Source organism: Wyeomyia smithii, chromosome 2 (assembly GCF_029784165.1).
Source record: "Wyeomyia smithii strain HCP4-BCI-WySm-NY-G18 chromosome 2, ASM2978416v1, whole genome shotgun sequence".
NCBI classification, from domain to species: Eukaryota; Metazoa; Arthropoda; class Insecta; order Diptera; family Culicidae; genus Wyeomyia; species Wyeomyia smithii.
Genome location: NC_073695.1, coordinates 73066971 through 73078637, shown reverse-complemented (window position 1 = coordinate 73078637; position 11667 = coordinate 73066971). Strand labels below are relative to the sequence as shown.

At 41.3% G+C, this 11667-nt stretch overlaps 1 protein-coding gene across 7 annotated transcripts in view; it reads right to left on the bottom strand.

Annotated features, from left to right (window-relative positions):
* LOC129726205 (calcium-binding mitochondrial carrier protein SCaMC-2) overlaps window positions 1–11667 on the bottom strand; it is a 54700-nt gene that overhangs the window by 3745 nt on the left and 39288 nt on the right. For 5 of the 7 annotated variants that reach the window (XM_055682950.1, XM_055682953.1, XM_055682952.1 and 2 more), the window contains 2 exons: window positions 703–861; window positions 70–637 (listed from right to left, as the gene is read on the bottom strand). In XM_055682950.1, the coding sequence (XP_055538925.1) occupies window positions 70–637; window positions 703–861 (727 nt within the window). Of the gene's footprint in view, window positions 1–69; window positions 638–702; window positions 862–3527; window positions 5816–5907; window positions 6934–11667 lie in introns of those variants that run through there. The other 2 variants (XM_055682955.1, XM_055682957.1) reach the window with 2 other exon arrangements.

Below are 11667 nucleotides of genomic sequence, written 5' to 3'. Positions count from 1 at the left end.
TGTAAAATGGTTTTCGGAAAATTGTTTTCAGAGTGGGGAAGTCAATTCACATTTTTTAATGATACCAACCTTGTGCTTGCAGTCGAGTTCGCACCAATGCCAGCGGGTACGAGCACACCTGTCCGAGCGTACTGGAGGCGCTACCGCACGCCAGCAGAAGCCAAAAGCTAGGCTGTTCCGTCTCGTGATGGCTCAGATACTTCTTCTTCAACGTTTCGTACACGGCTAGATCGATACCGGCATACGGTATAATGCCGAGCATGTTTGGAATGTAGCCACGGTAAAACGAGCGCAGACCCTCGCGGCGGTAGATCTTGTTGGCCGCGTCCATTATACTACTGTATTGTCCGGTTTTTCTTAACGCTAGTCGGGTTTTTAATACTTCTAGTGGATAGATGGCGGTCTGGGAAACACCACCAGCGCAGGCTCCCGCCACAAAACGCTCGTAGATCGTCATCTGGCGTTTGTCGTTGCCGCGGATCAACCGCTTCACCTGTTCGTACGCGGCGAACTTGATGGCCGACTCGGGGGCAATTTTAAGCACGTTGATGAAATTGCCTCGCCAAAGACTCTGCACGCCGCCCTCCTTCAGCATGTACTGTAGACAGTCTGAGATTCGCTGCTTGCTGGATTGAACCTGAAATTCGGTTAGAGAATGGTTAGATTTTTGCTTCAAACGCTGGATAGTGAAAATGACGTTACCTGCAGGAACACTTTGAGTCGATCGAGCGGAGCGGTGCATGTTCGCGATACAGCTCCCGCGATTCCTCCCGCGGCCAGGTGTCGCCACCACATGCCCGTCTGCATCTCGCTCTGCGTGAAGTCATCAGGTACGTTCAGATCTTCGCCGATGTCCAAATACTGAAAGTAGCGATAATAACGGAGAAACGAATCACAGTTAGTTTGACTGCTAACGGTACGGGGACGTCTACGCTTGGTGTTCCAAGTCATAATAACGGAGTGCTAGCTATACAACAAGGATAACGAGGGGGTGTTTTGGTGTTTTTGGGACAATGTAAACAAACAACAATGGGATTGTTGAACTACCAGAAAAGGAAGCATTTTCAGCGATTCTGCATGGAGATGAGCCTACTTGGATGAAAGTGCATCACAAAGGTGACCTAGAAAAAGAGGGTGAATGACGTTTGATTATTTTAGACGGCTGGGCGAGTGTGAGACGGATGACGCAAACAGGACTATAAATTTCACTGCTTCATTGGCCCGTGAGCCGATTCAAACCGGCTCGAAGTTCGCTAGTTGAGAGTAAATTAACAGTCTGACAGATGATAACGTTCACGCGCTGTCTTGGTTGCGCGCTGTGTTTATGTTTGTACGCCAAGGGTAAACATCAAACGATCGCTCTGATGGTATTGAGCGCGTGTAACGTCACAGTAGTGCGCGATTGACGTTTACACATCGCAGTAGTTAACTCGTTTGTTTGAGTAGGTTATGATGCGGAATCACATGCCACAGACGCGTGGCCGGGTAATTTTACAGGGCCAAAGTTCAATCGGTGGATGGTTTTGAGCCATAGAGATATTTTAACAATCATACGTACGACTTCTACGAACAAGCGATTATGTCGATTGAGGTTTGATCCCGTTTAGAAGTAGGTACGCCTTGAACTGGATTTTATGCGCTAGAGGAAGTCAGCGTTCTAAGGCAAATACCTTTTGGAACATTAATCCATAGCCATAGGTTAATACGAACGGGATCTGATGAGGTAGAATTGACGCGTTTTACAGCTGAGCAGCACACAAAGAATAGTTTTACTGATAACAAATATTTGCGCGAATCGGCAGACTTTGCAGCGCTCGGTCAGCTAGCGATCAGACATAAACATCATGCATTACAGATAATATAGTTTTCCCCCTGTAACGGTGAAGTGTGTTTTTGTTTTTCCCCGTTTATTAAGAGAGAGTGGCTCAGCATGAATTGAGCGAATGCTAAGCTGGTAAATATTTATTTTTTGATAATATGACGCTCGCCTCACATAAAGGCAAGTAGAGATCCGGGAGGTGCGTCATCTGTTGTTGAGTGATGAATTAGCTTATCCGAACCTAACTAGCGAAATCTGGTTGAGGGATCCGAGGGAATTGAGTTCATCCGAAAAATGCTTGAACGATTTTACCGGATAAGTGTGCTAATCGAAAAGTCAATCGATTTCGAGGATGGTGTTTCATTCGCTTAGTACTGAATCAAAACGGATACAGAAAACTGATAATTTATTTTTTGTTAGCACCATCTACTCCACCGAAGCTCTCGACAGCACACGAATTCATTTAGCGAGTTGATCCTGGTTCTAGCCAATGTTTGAACAGCCTCTATATAACAACTGCGTCGTAGATTATTGTCCACTGAACCGTTGCGAAATCCATTAATTAGCATTCCATGAAATTATAGAGTGAGAACTGATGAACAGTTCTCCACGATTTCTCAATGAAAAAAAAATTAAAAGTTTGAAAAGATGAAAAAAATATAAAAATCAGATCACCGTTCGCAATCAGGAGAAGAACCTAGGGAATAACGGAAATACGAAAGATAGACTTGTGTATCACGAAAATAAATAAATCTTTGAACGCAAAACCACAAAATAAAATTATGGGACCTGATTTTTTTTATTAGATTGCAAACATCTTAAACAATCCGTGATGGAATCACAAAAAAACAGTCAAAATAACAAACTTAACGATTTTATAGATTTAAGTGGCTTAGGAACATCAATCCCAGAAACTGCTTTTCATTGTACAATTTCAAACAACGCTACCATCAAACATTTACCTGCTGGCAGTACCACAAATCCCCTTCCGCTTCCAAGAAACTTTTGATCTTGTATCCTAGCAACAATTTAAGTAGAAAACATTACACAACACTCGACCCCGCTGTGTCCGAATTGAAAATCTAGTAAATTGGCTGCCTTATCGTATCAGCTGAATTTCAGCTGACCTAGCGTGCTTCGAACACTAAGCTGGTTGCCAGGCGAATTCGTACCTTCGAGTCAAGCAAAAGTCGGTTCCCACTGATAAGCGTCGATCACGCCCCTTTGTTGTTTGTTGCTGTGCCCATTCGGACATCGAGTGAGTGTTTCTGGATGCCGGTTACTTCCAGCCTGAGCGTTCTTTTGTTTTTGGGAAGGTGTGTCTATCAACACACGAGTGACCTTCGATCCGTCCATTTCAGTTTAATTTGTCTGTTCACCTGATTATTTATAGATTGTAGGAACAAAGCTGTAGCATGCAAAAGCAAACATTTCCTATGAATTCAAGCACATACAAACCAAATCAAGTATCATCATGACAATAATTATTACAAAACAAAGCAAAAACAACCAAATCTATTGAATGGAAGATTGAAGTGAAATAATGATGAACGACTTTTCATCTAATTCTTCTATAGAACACTTTAACTTCGTCGATCACCCTAAAGCACATTACCGCACGTAAGCTAGGTTATGTAATGCTCAAAACAGATTGATTTCCCCTCGCGAAAGCGCGTTTATTGCAAACAACAAAATTCTACCGTCAAACCTTCAGCACGACTTCCACGTAGAAATCGCTATCTAGGGTATCCATGACGCTACGTCCTCTGCGTTCGAGGACTCAGCTGTACTGGTTCCGGCAATCGATAAATCTCGCACTTGCTGCAATACCTCTTTTTTTCGTCTGAGCCGGTAGCGAAAATTTACACCATCAAAGTCAACCAACAAACAAACACTGCTCTGGTAAAACCAATACCGGCACCAGCGATTACGACGATTCGTGTTATGCAAACACTTTCGGCACATGGCCAAATCCTAGCGCTTGCACCTGGTAACACTGTTCTCTACAGTTCGTAACCGATGGGAGGTAACAGAGAAAAAATAAAACGGACCGTTTCGAGGCAGCAGTACCATTCAACTGTTCCGATGGATGCGCCGTGTCGCATCCAAACACCGACCATGACAGCCATTGCCCTATAGCTATGTGTTGAAAGGTACAACACCTCTACTGGAAACATAGAAATATGCTGTTTCTCTAGACTGACCTTTCCCGCTTGAGTTTCTGAATGAAATCGTTGTCATGGTGCCCGTGAAGTGCATGATTAAAAGCATTTCACATAAGGTCAGTTTATCTAACACAGTGGCCTGACCTTTTACAGCCTGCTTATAGACAAAATGTATCTTTTCATCTTGGGTTTTTACTTAGTATCTGTGAATTTACAGTGTAAGTGATATTTTAGTATCTCAGAAGAGATACCTAAATACTCAAAGAGCACAAGTTTCTAAAAATAGTCAACAAGACCGACATTCGAATGAATGACACCGTTTTTGTTCAATAAAAAAAAAGCAAGATCGACAGAAGACTACAGGAAATTGTTACCAAATCGAACAGCCATTTTCTCGATTACCCAGAGTACATATTGTTTCGAAAGTTTACATTGAAATTAATGATCAATTCCAAGAAAATAAGTACGCAGAGTCACGCAGCACTTTCCTGCCAAAGCCTCATTAAGGCTAAATCAATTGGAAGGAAAAACGATCAACACTGTCAACAAATTGGTCGGAAAAGTAATTGTCCACTTGTTTGAATACTGGAAGTACACCAACCACTTGCTAGCAGCCCCCAGGACGAGTAAAGCGTGCTTTCGCGTCCTTGAGCAGGCGGAGACGGGGTACCGCATTCCTGACTGCCTTACAAATGAAAACGGCCCCCGCATAGACAGTAACACACGCATACACACACATTGCAATGAGTACCATGCCCTGCAGGGCTTCCACCTCCACGTCATACCACAAGCGAGTGGAATGACGACGTTGTTAGTAAACAACTTCCGTGGTTGTATATCCAGTAAGACGTTTATAAGATAGTTAATCGATAAGCAAAATTTTCAAGGCTATCATTAAGAAAATACATTTTGGTTTACTTTGAAAACGGGAATTCTAGAACCACCCCATTTGTCTATATCTGCTAGTCAGTCAAACCCATCCAACAACGGTAAAATGCAATTGCTTACGGACAATTGCGCGAACTGCAAATAGGATAACAGTGCAGCTTTGATTACCCGTAACAAAATGCATAACCGGGTATCCATCCAACTTACGACGAAAAGAAACCCATAAAGTGGACATTAAAATAAAATACTGGCCTCGCCTAGGAGATTGGATTAAATGGAAAATGCCGTTCATCCTTGGATGCATTCAACATTGTGGTTTGTCTGCACCTTTAGCAGCCTTAAATTTTAGTTTTTCATTTTCAATAAAATGGTCCAGCATCCATTTTGTTGTTGCCAAAAAAAACAATAGCACATGTGTTAGGTACTTCTAATACAAAAGACAGCTAACGGTAAACGTTCAGAAAACGGAGCAATGTACAATTAAAAACACAACAAACTTCTGGTGTTAGGTTTATAGTTAAATTACAGTCAAATATATTATGATATATTATGTCCAGACAAAGTGGTCATAAACGTGACAAGACAAATAAACTTCTGATAAGCAATCATCATCCTGCGAAACCTTCGCGTCATTCTAACGTCTCTACTCGCATACGAGTATCTCGCTTGTAATCATGAACAGATAACAGCAATTATGTCTAGCTTCCGCCATGACACCTTCTCAGGGCTCGAGTAGGAAACGAAAACTAGGAAGCGATAAAAATCACTTCCCGCGGTGGCAAGTGAGAAACTTGAAGGTTGGAATTTCCTAAGAATTCCAGTTAGTCCATCCGTCGTATGAGTAATCGCCTCAAACTGGATCCAACCAGAATTCGATTAAACAAGGATTCACGCGCGGAACCGCTATCGCGTCGTTTGGTGGGTTGCTTGTACAAGGTCAAAACAATCAATTTTTCCTGACGATTTTAAGGGGTTCACGGAGAATGGGGGACATTTTTTGGCGCCGAACAATCGACAGTTTCATTATCAAATTACCTTCGAAAGCAGCTCTTTGAAAATCAGCACAAAGTCCTCCAGAACATCTCCGGTGACGTGGACGGCATTAGCTTGTTCCAGCGCCATCGTGGGATCGATTTCTTTTATCTTCCGAATTTTACTATCGAACTCGTTATACCGCACAGACAGCGCCCACACAGGGGTCAATGTTTTCTTTACTTTTTCAATTGGTCGCTTTTATCTAGTAGCTTCACTAAGTGCACTAATATGACAACTTTCGGTGGATCAGCTGTGAGGCCGCACGTAGAGTCGGTATTTTAACCTCGCGAACGGCCAGGTATTGGTTGAACTCACTAAAACACACCTTCTCCTCCTTTATTCGGACCGGTTAAAGGGCGCCTTCTATTCACACACTCTCTCACACCGAAGCCGCCAGCTGTTCACAGGCTGCTAACCGCTTTCTTGCTTAGCAACAGCGTGCTTTTTAACGTTCTCTTTTATATTTAAAACCCACCAACACTTCGTTCCACGTCCGCTGAATACCACGCGCGCTTGCACGGTGGGAAAGGTGTTGGCTAGATCGATTTTTCTAGAAACTCACGAAACTGATGCTACTTTTACACATGTTCTTTTCACCACCCCGAACTGGGAAGCATTATGCACTATTCGGTTGAATGCAAAAGTTGACCTAGAATCTTTTACTATCTTAACTACTCAGGTAATGGCACAGCACAATTTACACCCAGACAACTGGTTCGTTGGGATTCGTGTTTCCGAGGAAACACGACCAGTCTTATCAGCAGCAATTTCAGACTGACTAGCAGGAGCCGTCACTTCTACTTATTGCTTTAGCAGCCAACGCTCGAATGAAATGCCACCGTCCCTTTACGGTAGATCTATAAAGCAAGCGACAGACGTTAGTGTTTGTGCTCGGAAAATATGGGTGAGTGCTTGTCTGACGCCTAGTAAGAATCACATTTTTGGCATGTTTTTATGTTTACCATAAAATAACACAAAACAAGTGGTTACTAAATGGGTAGAAATTCTACCTACAGAAAATTGTTAGGGTAAAAAATTAGCAAAATAAAAACCAATTTCGAGCAGGCGGAAAGTTCGCACACCATCACAGGAGAAGTAATCTCAGCTTTCTGTGTAGTGAATCAACACAAAGTAACACACAGGGCGAACATTCACATTGTCAACTGTGACGTAGAGGCACGTGAGTTAATCTTGTACCCGGTTTGAGCGCTTGTGGCGGCAATCCGATTATCTCTGGTACGGTATATGTGTTTGCCGCCAAAAAAAAACGGTCAGATCAGGATTTTACGACAAAGACGGTTACACCAATAATTCACGTTTCAAGATCAACTGCAACAAATGCCCGCTCTACTACCCTTGTGTAGGCAGGAGTAATGAACTAATACACGAGCACAACACAATGTACTAGCTGCTAGGCCAATGATAAAATAATTTTGGTATTTTTATCTAGAGTAAATAAAGTCGGTAGCGTTCAGAATCAGATCTATCATATAACTATCGGTAGACAAACCATGACCTACCTATGATGGTTATTTGAAAAAAATGTTATCGCTAGAGCACGGAAACGATGACTAATAATATTAGCTAATGTAATTCGTTAAGAGATTTCCACTTGAATATGACGAGCATTAATTGTGATGATAACATACATCGGTTTTGAATCGAATGTTTTAAATATCATCGATTGAAATTATAATCTCTCGGATTCAAATTGTAATAACAAATGCCTTCCTCTGTAACCTACCTATAAAAATTGTCAGAAAGAGTAAAAACAAACTTCAAATAAAATCGTTGCCTAAAGGGTGGTTCATCAAGCAAGTCATCGTATCAGCTAGCTGGCATCCCGCCATGTTTCGAGGACTAACATCTCAGCGTGTGTGTAAACGAGATAGCATATCACCGCAACTTTTCATACGCATAACATAGCATCTGTCAATGGGGCCCGCAAATTGCGGATCCGCAGTGATGTTAGCTCCTAACGAAGCAAAGCAAATAAGATAAAGATGCCAGCTAGCTGCATCGTATGCTTTAATCTCTACTGAAATAGTCTTCGGAATAAGAAAACTAAAGAATGGCAAAAAAGTTTTCAAAAATCCCTGATTTTCTCCGACATGCAAAATTAGTTTCCCTGAAACTTTTAGCATTCGGAACGCGGAATGTGCAATGCGGATGAACACAACTCTGAAATTTCAGTTAAAATAGTATTCGATCAGACCAAACAAAAGAGACCCCGCATTGGCGTTCAACGATGGAATAAATCTTTCTCTGGTCCAACAATCAATTCTTTGATTTTTCAGATTATCCACAAATTCAATAAATCTGTGTAATAAATGTTGGCTATGAATCGTCTTCTTTATCTTCTGACGTTGACCATGCTCACTGTCTTTATACATTCCTGAACAAACATATCAAACGACATGTACACCGCGCCGTTTTTCCCTAAACGTATTTTGATATTTTTGGAATTTAATTATATCATTGATCTTGTGATAACACTTTTCATCAGAAACGGAATAAAGTAGACAAAAATAAAACGAAATAACATCACCAAACGGATAACAATTGGCATCTCATAGGGTGTCACCGTGAAGGTGAAACACTTTGTTTTTGCCATATAATTATTACAGAATTTCTTCTCTGATTATTTTTATTAGCATGGTAGAGTAGCTAAGTTACAGTTAAATCGGTTCAATCCAAATCTTTCGCCTTCGCATTTAATTACGGCCCGCTTCTCAGAATTATCACAAGCCGCATGAACGACTTCGACAGGCATTTCATTCCAAATTTTCACGGAACGGTTCTCAAAAGTGTCCGAAGTTATGTGTTTTACTCCACCCTGCTTTCCTAGCATGTACCCACAGAACAGATATGCAACATCGAACAAAACTCTGCTGCAAATCCTAGTCCACGCTTTCGCATTCGTTTTTCGCTATTCTATCCTACATTGATTCTACAGTGCATCGTTGAAACAGTTCGCTCCAATAGTTTCAACATTTTGATCTCATCACGAGCCGATATCCCGTTGAAAACGTTCTTGCTATTAGTGTCCAATTCAGAATTCACCGATCCGTTTTTGTCTCCACCTCGTAATTTATACTAAAATCACATGGGTTGTGTGCAAAGCCACGACCCCAAGGTTTACGTAGAACTACATAAGGTTAAATAATTGCTAATTCCAATTTGCACATATTTAACAGGAAAGGAACAAAGACTATACAACGCAAACAACAGTCAGAGTACATGCAGATTAAAGTAACATTCTACTTTCAACTCTAGTGAAAAACGAGTTGTCCTGATAAGGACAATTGCTGTTAAATTTAATATCGGATATAATGTCGCATCCGTGTGCTACCCTGACAGTGGAGATTTTGGTATTTTTTCTGATAGCACAGTGAAAAGCTGTTACTTAAACTTGACAGGCCGCTTATTTTGAATGCCAGCATCCCAAAACATTTGTGTGTTGTCAAAAAACGACAACTTTTCATTAGAGTAATTACTTGCTAACGCTCATATTACTGATGCTGCCCGCTACCGCACAAGGGCAGCTTTTTACTAGAGGAAGTACCACTGCACCAGCTGGCCCTGTCACTATCACTGCTACTATCCGCTGCCACTGCTGCTGCTACTGCTGCTTAGTAAGGACCGTCCTAGTCGCTGTCTAGAACTAATATGACTAGTTTAGGCACGAAGATGAAGTCAAATTTATAGCCGTTTAACATTTAAAATGAAGTGTAATAAATTAACGAGAAAATATTACCGCTTCAATTATGTATTTTATTTATCCTGAAAAGGACAGTTTGTTGTTTAATTTAACTTTGGATATGATGCTGACATTATCTTGGCGTTTTCACTGACACTACGAATAAGGCATTCCTGCTGATAACATAGTGAAAAGCTGTTTTTACACTGAAAATTTGACGGCTCACATACTTTGAATGCTAACATTCCAGAACGTTAGTGTTGTCAAAATACGGCAGCCTTTCCGCCGGCTGATGTATCTATTACTGATGCTGCCCGCTACCGCACAAAGACAGCTTTTCACTAAAGGAAGTACCGCTACACCAGCGTTTTTCAACCTGCTGTATGCGTGTTCCTAGAGGTACGCGAAAGAAAAATCAGTAATGGCGGACAAAGCATTTTTTCTTTACAATACTTCATTTGTTGTTCAAACTTGCTTTTAAAACATGGCTGTAGCAATCAAACAAACCATATTTCAATTTGAAACCTGAACTAGACTATCACAACAGGATCTACCACTACTCTCTCGCACGCTGCGCGAACATATCAAACCCAGGGGGTACAATTGATTTGGAAAATATCACCAAGGGGTACGCGGACAAAAAAAGGTTGAGAACCGCTGCGCTACACCATTGGCCGGGTTCAGGATATCTGTCGCTTTTGTAATACGGGAAGCGAGACATCGGAACATTTGCTGTGCAGTTGTGGTGCATTATTTAAACGCAGATCAAGGTTTCTTGGCAGTGGTTATTTACAGCCCAAAGAGATTTGGTCTTTGAATCCTGGGAAGGTGATTGGCTTCATGAACCATATTTTACCTGACTTGGAGCATGTCGGTGCAGGTACCTGGTCACTCAAAAATAGTGGTCATTGTATGTTGCAAGGGGACACGTATCGCAATTGGCTGGGATATATTACAAAAAAACAAAAAAACAAAAAAAGCTACACCAACTGGCCTTGCCACTATTGCTGCTGATACCCGCTACCACTGTTGCTGCTATCCGCTGCCACTGCTGCTGCTGCTAGAGGCCGTTCAATAATTACGTAAGCAAGTAGGGGAGAGGGGGGGTGTGCAATTTTCTTACGCTATCTTACAGGAGAGGGAGGGGGGTGAATTGATTATCTTACGTAAGAAAAACATTGCTGATGGAACTATTCAAAAAACCATGTTCATGAAAGTGTGGACGGTAAAAATCATAAAAAAATACGGAAGGCCGATTAACTCGAATTAGAGACAGAAAAGGAAAAGAAGTATTGTGCTTGCTTCAGGATGATAAAACCATAATAAGAATCTATATTTAGTATATATAGTAAGATCTTACTAGGGGGGAGGGGGGTATCAAAAAATCTTACGATGTCTTACAAGGCGGGAAGGGAGGATTGAAAAAGTGGAAAAATATGCTTACGTAATTATTGAACGGCCCCTAAGCAAGTACTGTTGTAGTCGCGGTCTAGAACTAATTTGACCAGTTTAGGTTGAAGCAGGCTCTGATATAGGCCAGTACCTTCCCGATTTACTAGGTCTATGGTTCTGTCGACCGTGCTTGGGAAAGTAAGCATTAAGCGACCAATCAGAGGTCGAATTTTGCGTTTTAACAAGGATTGACAATTTGCAATAGCTCAATAGTTACATTTTTCTGCATTTGGGAAGAGATTTGTTTCGTCAAAAAAAGAAAAAGATGAAGGCCCCGCAATTGGCGAGAGGTTGTCCGATTGATCAAAAACTTTCAGTTTTCGATTTTTCAGTTTCGACCAAAACCAAGTCATTTTTTTTTCATTTTGGAGCGAATCGGAGAGGGTCGTCGCATTTGCCTGATCACTTGATATGGAATGACCCATATGGATTCCAAGGCGACGTTCCAGTGTTTTTGGATATATTAATTCAAATAACGTTGGTTGCATTGAAACTATGCATACGAATACGGTGACACATTTAAAAGTTTTAAATTAGGTAGACTTAAGTTAAAAACTCAAATTAATCATTGAGCAATGTCGAAGATAAATCAGTATAAAGAGGCTTTA